This window comes from Euwallacea fornicatus, chromosome 11, assembly GCF_040115645.1.
Source record: "Euwallacea fornicatus isolate EFF26 chromosome 11, ASM4011564v1, whole genome shotgun sequence".
Classification (NCBI taxonomy): domain Eukaryota; kingdom Metazoa; phylum Arthropoda; class Insecta; order Coleoptera; family Curculionidae; genus Euwallacea; species Euwallacea fornicatus.
The window spans coordinates 5,020,461-5,039,155 of record NC_089551.1 but is presented as its reverse complement, the minus strand read 5'-3'; the positions used below and the strand labels follow the sequence as shown (position 1 = coordinate 5,039,155).

Below are 18,695 nucleotides of genomic sequence, written 5' to 3'. Positions count from 1 at the left end.
TTAACTGGCCAGCCCGATCACCAGATTTGACTTCACCAGATTTTTTTTTGTGGAGTTATTTCAAACAAGTAGTTTATAGTCGAGTACCAAATACTTCCGAAGACATGAAAACTTAGATCAAAAACACTTGTCGAAACATTACAACTGAAATGCTGGAAAATACCAAACAATCATTTCAAAACAGAATTGTTAAGTGGTTTCAACAGCAGGGGAACCATTTTGAACATCTGTTGGACTGATTTTTGTTATAATAAATTAAAATTTACCACAAAATTAATAAAAGTGTTAAAATAAATTAATAAAGTTTAATGAAATGTTTTTTATTTTGTGTCTGTTATTATTATGAATTTCGTTACTTTTAGCGAAAAATGTTTGAAATAAAAACATTTTGACTGTCAACAAAGAATTGAAATCTTCAAAAAAAATTGCGTGTAACATTTGAAAAAATGAAGTTAACCCCAAAAGACAGGTGAAGGTGACCTTGTAAAAAAAAATGACATTATGAAAAGTCGAGGCCCCGAAAATAAAGAAGAGTTTGTTTGAACATTTTTTTGTAGATCTTCCCAATTTCAAGATATTTGCTTATCCCACTTATCTAGAATCATCCTGTATAGAGGACAACAAGTTTCGTCAAGATTCGATAAAAGTTGCAGAAAATATTTTTCATGAAAATACTGGAACACGTCAAATATTGTTTTTAGTGGTATATTTTTTGACATATCGTATGTGTACACGGGGTTACCCATGTAGTATATAAATGTACGATTTCATTCTCTTCTTGTGGTACCCCACGTTTGTTAGGATGTTTTTGAGTTATTTTAGAAATTCTGAACATATTTTATGTCACATACTCATATCTAAACTCAACAGTTATTGAGATATTTGCGCAATATGATTATTAGAGTAACCTGCTAGATCGCGTGATCTCACCCTTATGGATTTTTCTATGGGATTATCTGCAACATAAGGCCTATTGAAATAAACTCGACAATATAGGAAAGCTAAAAATTAAAATTACTTAAGAAGCTCAATAAATACCTCTTAATCAGAAAAAAGTTTTTCTGGAATTTGATTTGCTGCTTGCCCACTCTCAGGTTGGTTCAGGTTAGGATTAGGTCAACAAGGTACAGTTCAAATATTAAACCTATCACATTATAGTACTTTTATTGTTATTTTTTGAGTAATAATTTTCCTGATATTTCTATTTTTTGTATTTTTTTTCGTAAGCTGTTGAATTTAGACATGGATATGTTGCATGAAATATGTTCAGAATTTTTCTAGAAACTTAAAAACTTCATAATTTTCATAGGGCTCCATAAAAAAAATAAAAAAATTCATTTACCTTCTACATGGGTAATTCTATGTACAAGTTGGTTGCGTCAAAAAATACATAATTAAAAATAATATTTAACGTCTTCCAGCAGTTTCATGTAACATATTTCTTTTAGTTTTCAACACATTTATGAGGGATTTTTAGTCCTTTATGTGTATCACATGAATAGCAAATAGAGGTAGCCATGTGAGAACTTGGTTATGATAAGCTTTAATTTTAGTTTAAAATAATATTTATACGTTAGAATTTTATAATTATAAGTAAATTTAACGAGAAATCGGTAATTAGTAATTTAAATTACAAAATGTGGATTAACAGTATTAATCAGTTAAGTAAGATCTCTTCATACAAATATCATTTGAAAGTAAATGAAAAGAAAAATTCATTTTAGAAATAAATGCAGGATAGTCTATTTAAGTAATCGAGCTTAAGGCATTTGAAATGCGAAAAGTTTGTATAGTTTTTTCTACACCTTGTATAAAATTTCTCGAAAATAGGAAATATTCTCTAGTAGAATAACCCTTTTCTTTTAACTGGACAAGTTTTCAAACGATTCAGTTAATACTATATAAATTTGTTGAGAAGTTTAAAAAATGTATTTGTCCTTTGTCTTTGCTTTGAATTGAATTAACCCAAACACTTCTAAAAAAATGACATATTTTTTAATAGAAAAAATATCACTAGTTACAAACAGAATTAGTATTCGAAACGAAATATGAAGTTTTCCATTTAAAAAAAAATATTTTTGTCACTCTACGGTTTTCTGGCCACCTCTATAATTCCGAAAATGTTAAAAAGTAGAAATTCGTAAAAAACTGAATAACTTTGATATTATTTTTTTCTGAACTTTAGGATTTTTGAGATAAGACAGAGGACCATTTTACGTGGGCCACCCTGTACTATATCAGTGACTTTTGCAGGCTATCATATTGAATGAAGGCCAATGAACATCTGCATAAGGTAAAATAAAAGCCCATTTTATCATTTTTAAAATTGTCTAATTTTACATGTCATTGAATACAATTATAGGGAACACAAGTTATGATAATACATTTCAGTCGGTATCAGAATCATCTAGATTCGTGATTTAGTCCTCTTCGATCTCTATTGTAGCTTCTTATACAGCATGTCTGTTTCTAGACATCAACAATGAGGATCTCGGTAACCCTAAAACATATATTTTATGGTTGCCAACATCCCCATGATTTAGGTCCAGAAACGGCCAACCTGTATATTAACAAAAGTTCAGTGGAAAAAAGACGTGCCATAAATTTTTCATTACAAAAATGCTACGTATTATGCTAATCCATAGGAGTTGCAGCTACGAGCGGCTGTTTTTAAACAAAATGCAACAGTAGGTTCCACCTTTTCCATTCCATGGTATGCACCTACATGCGGCGCGTATATACAAAATTCTATTCAAATCCCTCCCAAGCCAATATCAACTATCTAAGTATGTTGTTCTCCAAACCGTCAAGCTTCCTCCGCAACAACAAGTGCTCCTCCCTTATCAATTCCCCCAACAACTGCATCGCCTTGTCGATTTGCTTCAAAGTTGCCTTGCTGAAGGAAGCTCGAATGTATTGACAGGCCTGTGTGGGATCAGCCATGAAAGCATGTCCTGGCACGAATGTTATGTTCTTCTTCAATCCTCTGGTCATCAGCATGTCGTAGACATCAGCCACACCGTGAACTTTAATCCAGACAAACATCCCCCCAGTTGGGATATCCCACTGACATAAACCCTTCAAATGTTTCTCCATTGAAGCGATGGTGAAGTCTCTGCGGGCTTGGTAGTACCTTCGCACGTAGGAAAAGTGGGCGAGTAAACCACTGAAGCCCCAGGCCGACACCAAATTGTCTAAAATCACCTGGAAAGGAAATATTCGATGATGAACAAAAAATTGCTTGAAATTTCCGCAAAAGCAAAAGTAAATAATTTTTTTGTCAAAGTGTTTGCAACAAATTATTGAGGCCCTGCGAAGACCATTATTCCCCCTCTTGCGGTGATGCTATAAATGCTCTTATCGCCGAAGCAACAAAGAATAAAATTTAACAATGATCATGTAAATATGCGGTTCATTGTTATCCAGTTCAAACTGGTTTTGGTCGATAGGGCGCTACAAGATTAGATATTTTTTAACTAGTAGGTCAACGTACAATAACAACAAAGTTGCTCTTGTTCGCGGCTACATGCGAAATTCTTATGACAACGGGTCGTTGAAAAGTCTCGAGTAGAGATAAAAAGTTAAGAGGTCGCAAATAACTTAGAAAACATCGCAATGACATTACGAAATGTTAATGCAAAATGTGATGCAACATTTGTACTAACCTGCGATAAAGTGCAGGGATGGAGAATGGCGCTCTGGATTTGAAGCTCTATGTGGTGCACCAACTGCTTGGGAGCTGTGAGCCAAGCCAACCTCAAACCGGAGGAGAGAACTTTCGACATGGAGTCAAACCTGATGACCCTGCCCTCAACGTCTAGGGACAGGAAAGACACGGGCTGCTCCTCCAAGAAATGCAAGAAGTAGTAGGCATCATCTTCGAGTATCAAGATGTTATAGTCGCAGCAGATTTTGTAGACTTCCTTGCGTCTTTCAAGAGACATAGTACAGCCTGTAGGGTTTGACCCGGTAGGGTTCAAATAGATAACTTTCGGCATCCGCCCTCCACCCTCTTCGGTGTACGCTTTACAATTCTCGAGTGCATCAATCAATTTCGCAGGTATAATCCCGCATTCGTCTTGTTCGATTCCAATTAAATTGGGTTTGTACGGTTTCAACTGCAAAAAAAAACATAATTTAACGTCATGTGCTAATAAATAAAGTCAAAAAAACTTACAATAATTTCCGTGCCCGCATACAAAGGGTTTTGCACAAGGACCGGGTCTCCCTCCTCGACCAACATGTCCAAAGTGCAGCTAATGCCATCCTGAGAGCCGTTGGTCATGATCAAGTCCTTGTCTTGCCAATTTGGGGGGTTGTGAAGTTGGAGGGTGAACTCCTTCAGTTTCTTCAATAGGGGGGGATAGCCTTGGCTTGGGATATACTGCAGAGCTGCATTGAGCTGCTGCCCTTGAATGGACAGGCTGGTGCCGTCCTTCATTACAATGTTAATAGCTTGGAAGGGAAACGTTACTTCATTGGGCATGCCCTCGGCTAATGAAATTGACTCTTTGGAGGCTCCATATTGCCTCTTAGCTATAGCGGAATATTTTGTTAGCTTTCCGCCCACAATCAAAACGAACTTAAGGAAACTTACTTAGCTCCCTAGTTAGGGCAGGTCTCCTTCTTCCTGCACGCACACTAATCAACTGATTATAATCAATTCCACCACCGATTTTCGACATGTTTGAACAAACGGAACGTCTGATGTGAAAGTACCTTCACTGAAGCGAGCTATTTCAAAGAATGAATGAAGAGTCTTCTATCGGTCCGCTTATATTCGAAACGAGTAGTATGGGATGATGTAACTCGGCTTTAAAAATGCTCTCGTACTGCCGATAAGATGATGAAATGGTTTAATGCCGAAAATCATATCACAATGTGTTTTTCTTTTGAACTTCTGGTTGCAAAACTTCTGGTGTGTTTGTTTTGCACTGGCGATGATGGGGAGTAAATCATCATACGCCAAATTATCGCAAAATGCGATTAAAATTTTTAGCTTCAAAACAATGAGACTATTCACCAAAATGCTGGAAAGTACTATTATTCTACTAACGTCTATTCGATTTTTAAAAATATTTATTTAAGTTATAGATAAAGCGAGGAAAATATTTTGGTTCGGACACGTTTTTACAAATTTACATTTGCACGATGCTGTGCCAGTACTTCCTCATTTCTCAGTAATTTACGTACGTGGTACGTAAAATTTCAGTAGCCGGTACTTTCACAATTTTCCCTTTTTGATTCATAACGAAATATGCTCTTCTTACAGCTTGTACGGGTACTCAAGTGAGATAGCGAAAGATGTAGTGGCTAATCACGTATATGATATCGTACCGTCAATGCTCGTGGTTTCGACGAACTGGTGTAACTGTGAAAATGGTAATTTACACAGGGCGTTTCGGAATTGTACGACGCTATTTGCCCTAAATACTCTCTGGTACAAAATAAAGAAAAAGTTCAAATGAGCATGTGTCCGATCTGGACTGGTAGAGGAGTCACATGACGTCAAAAAATAGGAAAAAATTGGGTTTATATTTTATCGTGCTTCAGCTGCTGCAAATAGAAATTTCAAATTTTATATGCCTGTTAGGTACTAGATGCTGCTTAATACGCGATTAGATTACCTCTAACCGCTAGACAGGAGTATTTTCTCAATCTTCACGCATAAATTCCTTTGGAAAAATTGGTGTGAATATTTATCTTCAGATCTTCATTCCATTACCTAAATTTGATCTCTCTCGACTTCCGATCGAATTCCCTTTAGTTTCCTCATATATTCATTAATTTATAAATTCTCTCAAATTCACGGATTCTACGAAGTTTCAGAATAGCACGGCACTATTTGAGTCATGTATTCTCTAGTACGAAATAAAGGAGAAATTCTATAGAAGCACACGTCTCAAATCAATTTATTGTGGAGATACTGGGGCATAAAGATATTTATTAAACAATACAGCAATTATAGAAACTCTTCAAGATGGCCTCCGTTTTGTCGAATGCGGCATAGAGCACGATGATTCTGTAGCATTTCGTATAGACTCGGGGTGACGCTTAATAGTTGCTATGACTGTCGTGATCCGATTTCGTAGTTTTTCTTGTGTTTTAACAAGCGACGAATAAACAATAGCCTCCATCTAGCCCCACACAAAATAATCCAACGGCGTTAAGTCGGGAGATCGGGATGGCCATTTAACCGATCCGTTTCGGTAATCGGTTACCGTACGTTCTTAAATAACCAGAGACAACGGAAATATCTTCTGGATTGTCAAATAGATTATTTTGCAGATTTTCAAGTAAGATATCCCTGAGAGTTTAGAGGGTAAAAAGGAGGGGCCGATGAGATTGTCGCCAAAAAGGCCACATCAGACATTTAATGAAAAGGTGTGTTGGTAATGTGTAGAAACAGTCATGTGAGGGTTTCCTTCGTCTCAAGTATGGGTGTTTCGACGGTTAGTAATTCCACTTTTTCTAAAGCAATATTCATCAGTAACTCTCAGGTAGTTCAGAAAATTGAGGTCTCGTGCGGAATGGTTAAGCAACCATCCACAAAAATATCTGCGCTTATCATATAATCTGTTAGTAATAAATTTTGCATAGTGGTAACGTGAAGTTGATCAAATTGTCGTTTGTGCAGCGTTCACCATACGACGGAGGAGGGAGTATCGAAGATAAGTGACAACCTCCTAGTGCCTGCAGTAGAAGATATGTGAACCACATCAAGTATTTATTCTTCAATGTTGGCACTTCTTGGAAATCTTTTTCGATCGACGTCTACACGATGAGGCTTTAGCGTGCCAGTGTCCCTAAGGTATCTTCGAACAGCAGTAATGCTATTTTTATCCATATCATCATAAATCGAAACCATGTCTGTTCAGCAAAAGTGAACGAATTTGTGATGTCGCTTCCCATAATCGTCAAAAACTGAACTGATTCCACAATATTCATTCACAAGAAAGAGCAGAGAACTGGAAAGACTGTCAACAGATAAGAAACTTAGACAAGAGTATTATGGATATTAACAGAATTTGATAGAGTTGATAAATAAACAATATACAATTGCTGTGGATTTGCAACGTTTTCAATGTTTTCATGGTTAATTGAACTTTCATGTCAGACATGCTGAATTGTTTAATAAATATTTTTATGTCCGAGTATCTCGATAATGAATTGACTTACGACATGTCCTTTTATGAACTTTATTTTTTATTTTATAGTAGAGAATACGTACCTTAAAGAGTGCCGTGCCATTCTGAATCATCGCGGGATTCGTAGATTTGATTGAATTCATAAATTGATTAACTTATGAAGAAACTAAACGATATTCGACCAAACATCAAGAGGAATCAAATTTAGCTTCTAGACGTTCCCGTGTCAATAGCCGCTGCTCCAGCTCGCTATTCTCATATTGTCACTGATTATTTAACCATATATGGTAACCGATGGGTTGGTCGAAACGGATCAGTTAAATGGCCACCACGATCTCCCGACTTAACGTCGTTGGATTATTTTTTGTGGGGCTTGACCAAATTTATTGTTTATTCCTTGACTGTTGGAGTACATGAAGAGCTAAGAACTTAGATGGTGACAGCCATAGCAACTACCACGCCTCACCCTGACGCTATATGAGGTGTGAAAGAATCATATTGCTGTATGCTGCATTCGACAAAACGAAGGCCACTTTGGACAGTTTCTCTGAATGCTGTATTACACTGGTCAAAACAATTACGGGATATTTCAAAATATTGTCTTAATAGTTTTTTGTGCCACATTAAACGTATCAAAACAAATTATATTTATACTTTGAAATTTTTTAACGATAAAATAAAGCACTTCTTGTTGTTGAAACTCGATTTGACCAGTGTGACAGTCCCGTTTAAAATTGTGAAAATTTTTAAATTTAAAGGCGATGGTTATCCAAAGTAATTTGAATCTGTGATTTATTAATTTGGTACAAAAATGAATTTTCAATAACGTGTATAACCTTCTCTTGCCGCAAAGGCTTGGTGTCATTGATGGCATTGATACAATCAAGTTATCAAAGATGTCTTGGGAAATTCCATTCCATTCTTCAATTAGGGAATTTCGAAGATCTGGAATAATTCAGGTTAGTTCGAGGTGGTAGATGTCTGTTTGCAATACGTTTTCTTAAAAAATCCCAGGCAAGCTCAAAGGGATTTCCGTCTGGAGAATTGGCAGGCCATACCATTCTCTCAATATTCAATTCATTCTACCAGTTGTTCACGATGTGGACGAGTATTGTCGTCCATAAATATGAATTGATTATCTATTGCTCCAGCATACGACATTATAATATGTTGAACAATCTCATTAAGACACCTGTTAGTTTTTAAGGCACCATTGTCAATTAAACAAAAATCTGTATGTCCGCCAAGACTAATACCAGTCCATATCATGGTATCGCCATCTTCAAAGTGAGATCTTTCTCTGATAAACTGATAATTGTTTCTTGTTCCGCGTTCAGGCTAAACGAGAACACGTTGATTATTAGGTTCTAAAGTTGACCTAGCCTGGTCACTGACGAGTACCCGACCCCAGTCATTAGGAACCCAATTTCGAGGAAGCTCAACCCATGCTCTTCTTGCTCTTTTGTGTTGCACAGTCAGTGGCATACACACCATTGGTTCTCGGACATACAATCTGACATTGTAGAGTCTATTTCTTACGGTTTGAGTGGTTACAAACCTTCTGGTACCACGGGCGAAGTCGCTTCTTAAAAGTATTGCATTGACATTGCGATTTCTTCTCGCGAGCAATTGGAGAAATCGGTTTTCCTTGGGTGTTGTTGACGGCCGACCTTGTCCTGGTCTTCTTCTAACATTTCCTGTTTCAAGAAATCGATTCTACAATCTTGAACCTACAGTTCGGCTGACATTAAACACTTGGGCAACATACGCTTGTGTTCGAGTTGCCCTATGGCTCGCCATGCTTCACTTTCCATCAAATTATGTTGCTCGTTAAGGGAGAAATAATGGAATAAAAAAATTGTACACTACTTATTCCTGGGTAGAAAAATTCGATTGATACTTAAGTAGCTCTTAATACGCTTTTATACTCTTCGTGACAATTCAAGTTAAAACCTGTGAAATTGACGGAGACCTACCGTATTCATTCTTTTTCTGTTTAGTCTCGTAAATTTATTATTATCCTAAAGGAAATGGGCGAATAAAATTGAATAAAAAAATATGTTCATAAATAACATAATTTCCCCCGAATTGCTTTGAGTAGTGTATATAATAGACACAATGGGTCAAAACGTATTGGTACACCCATTGGGATCCTATATTTCTCTCTGTCTTTCTAATAGTTTTGGGAAATCAAAAACCTACAAGGGTCAGGTATATAATAGTTATTCTCTACAACAGAATAGAAATCAATATTTATTGCAAATATAAAATAAACAATAACTCGAAATTCCCGCATCGAAAGAGTATTCATACGGCTTCAGAAAAATTGGTCCTTTTGACGATATTCATGTAGTTTTGTTGAAATATCGAAACGGATCAGTTTAGTTAAATATTTAAAAGAATTTTGAAGTGTTTAATTGATTGTAAAATTCATTTTGGGTCGAAAAGATAAAGAATTGAGAATGAAAATAAAGAAACTTATTGTGCGCCATTATCAGCAGGGTCAATCCATACGAAAAATAGCCAGAACTGTGGAACTGTGGAGAAACCGGTCAGTACTATACAGGAGACTATAAATAAATATACAAATACAGGCTTAGTTGAAAATCAAACATGTTCAGGGCGCCCTTCAAAAGTAACGAAGCGAAATGATAATTTCATTTTAAGACAAATTATTAAAAAAAATTTCAGCTGCCGAATTAGCGTCCGCCACTGGACAACCCATTCATCCATAAACCATTTGAGTTCAGGTCAGAAAAATCATTTTCATGGCAGAAAACCCGCCAAAAAATTATGGATTAGTTAAAAGAATAGTGAACTAAGAATGGAGTTTGCAAGAACCCATTTAAACCAACCGATGGAGTTTTGGTATAAAGTTATTTTTTCGGGTGAAAGTAAATTTAGTCTTTTCGGACCCATGGAAGAAACCTGGAGAATGCATGAATCCTCGAAATTTACACCCTACGATTGAGCATGGAGGTGGAAACGTTTTAGTCTAGCGTTGTATGGCCGCAAGTGGGGTGGGAAACTTCCATTTTATTGAAAGAAAGATGGATAGATTTATGTGTAGTTACATGTTAAGTGAAAATTTTCATGCCAGCGTCGAAAACCTTAGAATAGCTCATGTTTATTAGTTTTAATAAGTTAATAATTTGCAGCATACTTCCAAGCTAATACGCAAATGGCTGTTGTATGATTCTCCCCACCAGTTTAAAACACCTCCACGGTCACCGGATCTGAAACCTTTCGAACGTCTATGGGATAATCTCGATAGATAAAACCGAAAAAGGCAAATTTAAAATAAAGTCCAGCTTCAGGGCTAGCTAAAGAAGGAATGGCAAAATATTTCTTCAAATGTTTCTAATAACTGAGTCAACTTCATGCCTCGACGACTGCGGGCAGTTACCGAAGCTGAGGGGTACCCGACGAAATATTAAAATGTTCACCTACCACTGCAATATTAAAAAATAATAAAACTCAATTACGTGTACGAATACTTTTTTGGTGTGAGAATTTTGATTTATTGTTTATTTTATATTTGCAATAACTATTAATGACTTTATTTTGCTATAGAGAATACCTTATTATACCTATTATATAAATGTTTTTATTTCTCAAAATTATTGGAAAGGCAGAGAGAAATATAGCATCCCAATGTGTGTATGAATTTTTTTTTTTGACTTTCTGTATCTTTATCCCAGTATCTAGATAACGAATTGACTTCAAAAATATGCTTTTATGAACTTTCTTTTTTTTGTATTAAAGAATATACAGGGTGTTAATTAAGTACGTGCAGATATTTCAAGGAATAAATCTCTGACCGATTCCAACACAAAAATTTCCTATTAACACATGGTCGCACAGCTCCGTTTAAGAGATACAGAGTGATTAAATTTTAATTTTAATTTGGTTTTTTGTGAATATTTTTGGACACAGATAAGTCAACCGGATCAAATTTAATATTCACGGATTTTTTATGATACAAAACCCAAATGTTAGTTTTTTAATTACTGATAGAGGGCGCCGCGTACAGGGTTTCATCACATTGAAATTGGCCCTAAATTTTTGGCCCACACTGTAGGTCACTTTTGTATTAAGGGCATTATTGTACATTTAGTTTTATTCAAAAAAGTACTCTTGGGGAATATCTATTAAATTTCATCCGACTGACTCATCTGTGTCCAGAAATATTCACAGGAAATCAAATTTAAATTTAAATTTAAACACTCTGTATCTCTTAAACGGAGCCGTTGCTGCCATATGTTAATAAAGACTTTTTGTATTAGAATCGGTCAGAGATTCATCCCTTGAAATATCTGCACGTACTTAATTAACACCCTGTATACCTCAAGTAGAACCATGCAATTTGGAAATATTGCGAGATCCGTAGATTTCAATGAATTGATAAATTTATTTATTTATGAGGAAAATAACCGCAATTCGACTACAAATAAAGAGCGTTGAAATTTAGATAATAGATTGAAAACCTTAAGAAAAATATTAACATGCATTCGTGAGGTATGACCAAATTTTTCTAAAGAATTTTATATACCAAAGCCTCAGAAAGCACACTACCCTGTATAGTAGTTAGAGTCAATCTTCTCTTATATTAAGCAGCCTAATACGCATATAGAATTTAAGAGCTCTGTTTGCAGTAGATAAAGCACAATAAAATTAAAAAACATTATTTTCTGATTTTAACACCCCGTAACTCAGCTACAGATCGAGATCAGACACATCCTTATACCGTGGGTACTAAAAAAAATCCATTCTACTAGGGCGTGGAGTTATTTCAACGGGATCCCGTATGTCGTTGATATGTCCTGCGTAATTTTGAACACAAATGAACCAGTTTAACTTTTTTTTAAAATACAACCCTCTTTACCTGGATTATTAGATGGTTTTTCTTAAAAATAGTTTTTTCCAAAACTTCACAAACTTGCGTGGTGACAGTTTAAAGTTTTCTGAGTGCAAAAAATGGAGTTTACCCTCGAACAAAAAGCCTTTCTGGTTGAGCCATATTTTCGGAATGACGAGTCGGTAAATATAAAATTCAATTATGTCTTTAAGAGTTTCGTGAAAATTTTCCCCACATTGCAGTGCCGGAATTGCCATTTAATTATTTAAATAAATCTGACATACCCCTCGGATTATGAATAGAAATTGAGATATTGCAATTGGTTTAATCAAACAATGCCCGACGACCTTCTATATTTAACATTTGTTACTGATAACGCATGGTTTCATTTGTCGGGTTATGAGAATTCACAAAATTTGAGAATCTGGATTGCAGAGAATCCCAACGTGTTTACGGAAAATTTTTACAAAAATTTGGAATATGGGTTGCTACCTCACGAAGACACTTACTAGGACCCATTTTTTTTCGATAACATCATCGCAGCTGACCGATATCACAATATATTAAGTTAATTCATTAACAAACTTAAGTTTGATGAACTGCGATACGAATACTTGCAACAGGATGCAGCAACGACCCATAGGGCTAGGACAACTCAATTATCTTATAGATGGTATACTATGACAATAGGGTAATCAGCTCACAGACGAACTGAATCTATCCGCCACGATCTCCGGATTTAACCGAACTTGACTATTTCTTGTTCCCGACGTTACAAAATAAAATGTTTAAAACTCCGATAAGCACAATTGAGGATCTTATGGACAAAATTCGACAAGAATGTGAAGGAGTTTCTCCACAGACTCTCATTGAAATATTTGATAATACGAAACATAGAATTAATTTGTGTTTGGAAAATAATGGACTACATTTTGAATATTTGTTGCAAATCGTGTAATTAAACAAATATTAATTTTGTGTTTTATTATTGTTTACATAATTTATATTTAGTAAATTATGAAATTTATTAAATATAAAATTTGAAAATTTTTGGTACTAAATTAAGGAGGTGGAAGTAGGGTCAAAAATAGTCAAAAAAGTTCCCATAAACATTAATTCTACAGTACACCATTAGTGAGACGCGGCCATCCAAAGGGATTCTATCATATGAATTCTTTTTTGAATAACTTTTTTCCTGAGTAAGGTAATGGAATGAAAATTGTAGGCGATAATCACACCAAAAATGTCTTTAACTATCTTAAATTTCATCCAAATCTATTATAAATTGGGTCAGTTTTATAACTACCCTTAACAGAAATGTTACGAGTTTTATTTATAAAAAAGTTCGAGATAATAATTTTTTTTAATAACATAGGGCCCAAAACAGTAATGTATTTTTAAATATATTGACATGGTAATTGTAGTGATTGTGACTTTCACGTTCTATCATTTAAATGTTTCGAAGTTCTAACCTAAAATTCAAAATAAAAATTTATTTTCTTCACCTTTTTACGTTAATTAATAAAATTGTACGTCTGTAGGTCCTTTTCAGTCTGCAGAATATTTCTATTACAGAAAGTGATCTTAAAATTGTAGTGGAATTGTGATCCAATCCTCGCCTTACTTTTTCAAGAAGTTTTGGAGTTCGTTTAGTTGATCTACCACTTCCTGATTTTCTTTGAAAACTTCTATTTGACCAAACAATTTCACAGCATAACTCAAAATCTCGTGAAATTGCAATTTCAGCACTACAATGTGGGAAAAATTTTCAGGAAATTCTTGAAGAAAAAATTGAATTTTATAGGTCCATTCTCCAATTATGAACTCGCCATTTAAAAAATAAGACTCAACCATAAAGACTTTTTGTTCGAGTGTAAACGCCATTTTTTCCATTTAGAAAACTTTAACTAGTCCGTGGAGTACTGCCAAAGACTATTTTTAATAAAAATCAACTAATAATACACATAAACAGAGTTTTATTATTAAGTGAGGTTAGGATGGTTTATTTATTTTCAAGATTACGTAGAATTTATCAAAGACATACGGGTTTGTGCTCAAATCATTCCATGGTCTACTAGATTGGAAATTTTTAGGACACACAGTATAAACTTTTTCCATATTTTGTACCAAAAAATTCATAGCTCAAATAGCGCAGTGGAGTTCTGAAACATCCTGTATACAGGTGAGTTTTTTTACAATTGGTGGAGGGATCTCGAAAACTAGCAGAGTTTCGATGTCTGTTAAATAGAGAAAAAGTCTCAGCTTTAAAAAATTTGAATCCACTTTTGATTTTTTGAAAAAGTACGAGCCAAAGTCAAATGAAAACCGTAATCATGCGGAGAATTACATTATATAAATTGACAAAAATGTTATTTTTGAGACATAAACAACCTAGCAAGCATCGTGACGTAATGACAATAAAGTTGTTCACAAAGTAACAGTTCCAAAATGACGACTTCATTAGAGCATCGCGCTAGGGAGGAACAGCGTTCTGTTATTCGTTTTCTGCTAAAGAGTGAAACCTATTGATATTCACCATAGAATGAAGTTTGATGGAAGTTTATGTCTATCGCTCCAGCAAGGGTATGAATAGAGCAACCAATTCAAAAACGGAGTGCTCATCGTAGCTGTTTTTCCCCGACCTGGCTGAGCAAATCGTGTTGTCACGTTTGACTCCATTTCAGCGGTTGAAGTGTTAGTGAAAGAAAATCGTCATGTTATTCTTAATGAAATCGCTGAAATTTTAAACATGACCCATGATTCCGTATACCAGATTATGCATGACGTTCTGCAGTTCTGTAAATTGTCAGCAAGGTGGGTGCCACAGCAATTGAAACGGTAACTTGTTGATGCTTGTGAGGAACTCTTGCAACGATATAAAACAGATGTTGAAGCCTTTCTGTTCAAGGACTATCACTGGAAATGAGTTTTGGGTGCACTATCATCAACCTGAAATCAAACGAACAGACAAAGAATGGTGTCACGTTCATTCACCAAAAGCCAAAAGAATTACGCACGCAGCTTTCGGCAGAAAATATTATGTTGACTTTGTTTTGGGGTGGTAAGGGGGTAATTTTAGACGACTACATACCTTAAGCTGACACAGTTATTGATGCTACATACTTAAAACTTTTGAAGAACTGTCTCGAGCATGCTATCAGAATAATAAGGCGAATGTCTTGGAATAATAATGTTCTTTGGCAACACGATGATATGCGACCACATATTCTCCGCACAACGGCAGCAGTCATCCAAAATTCTAAGTTTGAATGTCTACCACGTCCTCCATATTCACCTGACTTCGCCCCAAGCGATTATTATGTATTTGGTCGACGTAAAGAGGCTTTAGGTGGGAAGAAATTTTTAATTAATGATGAAATTATTCAGGCGGTACAAGAACCACTGTATACATTACTAAGAGGTTTTTTCTTCAGGTATTTAAACAGTTCCAAAACGTTTAGAGGGTGTACTGAACATAATGGAGACTACATGGAAAAGTGACATATTCGTTTGTGACATTGTTTCAATAAATTAAATTTAGTATCGTTTTTAAGGTTTCTATTTGACTCTCCCTCGTATATGGCTATCTACATATTACAATAAGAATCAAATTTTGTCGATTTTTTCAAATCGATCTAGTCGTGTGATTATTAGTAGTAGATAAATTATGCAAATACGAATATAATAGATAATTTTGCCTTGAAAAAGACAAGTTAACCAGATTTTTTCTGACAGTTGCCATTTTTGAGATATGACATAAACTTTCTTTTTTTTGTAATTGAAGAGTAGTAGGTTATGACTTATTTAGAAAGGTATTTTTTCAAGCTTTAAAATGATACCAATAAGTAGACAATTATTTCTCAAAATGGCGGATTCACAACATTTCTTTTATCTGACTTTCCAACTTTAACATGGCTGGCCATGAAATCATTAATATTGATTTGTTATGTGCTGACGCTGACAGCTCGTGTCATTTACGTCACTAAAAAATTCAGTTTTTGAATTGCTTTCATAAAAATGTTTTAAAATGGTAAAAAATCTAGCATCTATTTAGGAACAAGTATTCATCACTTACCTAATTAATTATTAATAATACAGATGCTTAAAAGCCCTCCATTGTTATTTAGACATGTATTGCGTCGCTTCAAAGATGAAATTGAAGCTTTTTTAATTGGATGCTCATGGATGATATTGAAAGCTTCCCCTACCGCTTTTCTAAGCGCTTCTATTGATTCCTATTTCTTTGTGTAAACTTCGTTTTTTATTGATTTCCATAGAAAAAAGTAACACTGGATAATATCCCGTATTTCAAAGATTAAATTATTCATTTGAAAAATTTATGCACATTTAATGATTTTTCGATTTAAAGCATCATTGTCAGAGTAACTCAAAAACTTAAACTTTTTGACTTAAATGATGGGACCTGTCAATGTCAAACAAAAAATAAATCGGTATGAACGATTTCATGGCCAACTGTCATAAAATTGTCACATTGGATAAAAATGACTATCAGTTCGCCATTTTGAAAAATTATTTCTACTCATTGGTGTCATTTTAAAATTGAAAAATAAGCGTAGTTCGTTATATAAATTAAACATCAAAAATGCTTCGTTACGAAAGTACAGGGTGTTAAAGTTTTATTAAAAAATCACAAATTCTTGAATATGTCCGAAACCGTTTGAAGTATTTTAATGAAATTTTGTTGAGTTTGACAGTTAATAGCAACGCGTAATTTACGATAAAAATATTGTTTTTAGTTCTAGCAGTGACGTGCGCACGAGCAAGCCGCTTGCTATTTTTAAAGAAAAAAATGATACGCCACCGCTTTTTCTTAAGTTATAAATTATGTTTGAATTTCTTGTTCAATAAGGAAGAAAAAAGGTCTCTTGACTTTTTTTGTACGACATTTTCAAAACAAGAAAATAAAAGCTATTTCAATGTCTATTTTTTTATGTGCGGCACCCCACTAGAAGTGAAGCAATTTTTTGCCGCTATATATTATGATATCTGTGACGTCATTCTGTGGACAGATATGCGTCATGGGCCGGCGTAATCGATTCATATCAGACAAAAGATGTTATGATGACATCATTTTCTCTGTTTTCTCCGCCATGGGTAACTGTCTCAATATCCAAAAAGGGTCCTCAAAATTGTAAAAAAAAAACAATGCTGCATCCAATATTTTTCCAGAAATAGTATTTCTGGCACTTGCGATACCATAGGGGAAAATTAGTCCATTTCAACTTTAATTTGTAGAGTAGTTTGAAAAAAATCTGTTTTTTTTATCGTGTATGTGCATCGATTAATGCACCTGAATAACATACAGTGGTGGCCATAAGTTTGAAAACTTTTCATTTTTCTCATAAATTATATAAATATATTATAACGAAAAATTGAAATTATTTAGGACACATTTAATACATTGTCCCAAACCCTAAAATGTATAAACAAAATTCTATTCATTCCAAGTAACTTCGTTATTGAAAATTATTTTTTTGCCCTTGGTCATGAATAGGGAAACACGTTTGAAATTTATCAATTTGGTCATTTTATCAGTTTTATTTTATCAGAGAGTGGTCGTGTATGAAATATCAAAGATTCCCACAATAATGGGCATAGTTGAATAGTATTCTGAAGATTTTAAAAACAAATTGATTGAATTATTTAATTTGGGTGTGAGGCACTGTGAAAGTTCACAACGATTGAATATTCCCATAAGCAAAATTATTAAAAAATATGAAGCTACTGGATCGACATTTAACGTACCGAAAGTTGGAAGATCTAAGAAATGTACGAGCAAAGTGGACAGATTAATTAAGCGAATCTCTCAAACAGATCCAAAGAAGTCTTCTGAAGAAATTGCAAACGATCTTCGCGAAGGCAACATCTTTTAATCTGCAAGAATTGTGCAACGTAGATTAGAACATATGGGATTATTTGGTTGCATTTCTGGTTGAAAACCATCGATATCGGAGAAGAATTGGAAAGCTCGACTTGCATTTGCACGTAATCACATTGATTTGTCCAATAAAAACTGGAATACTGTGTTATGGAGGGACGAAAGCAAGTTTAACATATTTGGAAACGATGGTAGACGCTACTTAAATTGGTCAAAAAATACCAGGTACTCTGTTAAATACCAAGTGCCAACCTGTAAACATGGAGGTGGCGGTATTATAGTTTGAGGGACTTTTTCTTCATCTAAGCTAGGGCCATTGGAAAAATAGATGGACTAATGGATCGCTGTGTTTATCGGAACATTCTTAAGATATGCTTCCTTATGCGAAGTGGGAAATGCCCCTGCGTTGGCAATTTCAAGAGGACAATGATCCTAAGCATTGCAGTAGATTGGTAAAAAATTAGTTTAATGAAAATTCGATCCAAATCATTAAGTAGCCTTCTCAAAGTCCCGATTTGAGCCCCATTGAGCACTTGTGGGAGCATCGAGGCAGACAAATTCGGAAGAATAATAGGAATGAACTTTGGGAAAATCTTAAAGGAGGATGGGCGAAGATTTCTAATGATGTGTGTGCTAATTTAGTTAGTTCCATAGAACGCAGATGTGCTGCTATTATAAAGGCAAACAGATATGCTACAGAATATTTATTTATTATTATTTTTTCAAATTTAAATTTAAGTGCCTCAACAGCGAGGTTATTGGCACTTAATGCAATTATTACTTATATTAT

General features: G+C 34.7%; 1 protein-coding gene across 1 annotated transcript; it reads right to left on the bottom strand.

Moving 5' to 3' along the window:
• Positions 1–2,309: 2,309 nt before the first annotated feature.
• On the bottom strand, positions 2,310–4,772 carry LOC136342281 (kynurenine/alpha-aminoadipate aminotransferase, mitochondrial). The gene is made up of 4 exons (XM_066287937.1): positions 4,598–4,772; positions 4,178–4,536; positions 3,666–4,118; positions 2,310–3,204 (listed from the first exon to the last, which is right to left on the bottom strand). Exons 1-4 carry the CDS (start codon positions 4,683–4,685, stop codon positions 2,779–2,781), a joined length of 1,326 nt encoding a protein of 441 aa, XP_066144034.1. The 5' UTR covers positions 4,686–4,772; the 3' UTR covers positions 2,310–2,778.
• Positions 4,773–18,695: the final 13,923 nt, after the last annotated feature.

Excerpts from the sequence above, each read along its gene's own strand:
- LOC136342281 (XM_066287937.1), bottom strand. The coding sequence starts at position 4,685 with ATGTCGAAAATCGGTGGTGGAATTGATTATAATCAGTTGATTAGTGTG. Across the intron at positions 4,537-4,597 it reads TGCCCTAACTAGGGAGCTAA|CTAAGAGGCAATATGGAGCC; the intron begins GTAAGTTTCCTT and ends ATTCCGCTATAG. Across the intron at positions 4,119-4,177 it reads ATGCGGGCACGGAAATTATT|TTGAAACCGTACAAACCCAA; the intron begins GTAAGTTTTTTT and ends TTTTTTTTGCAG.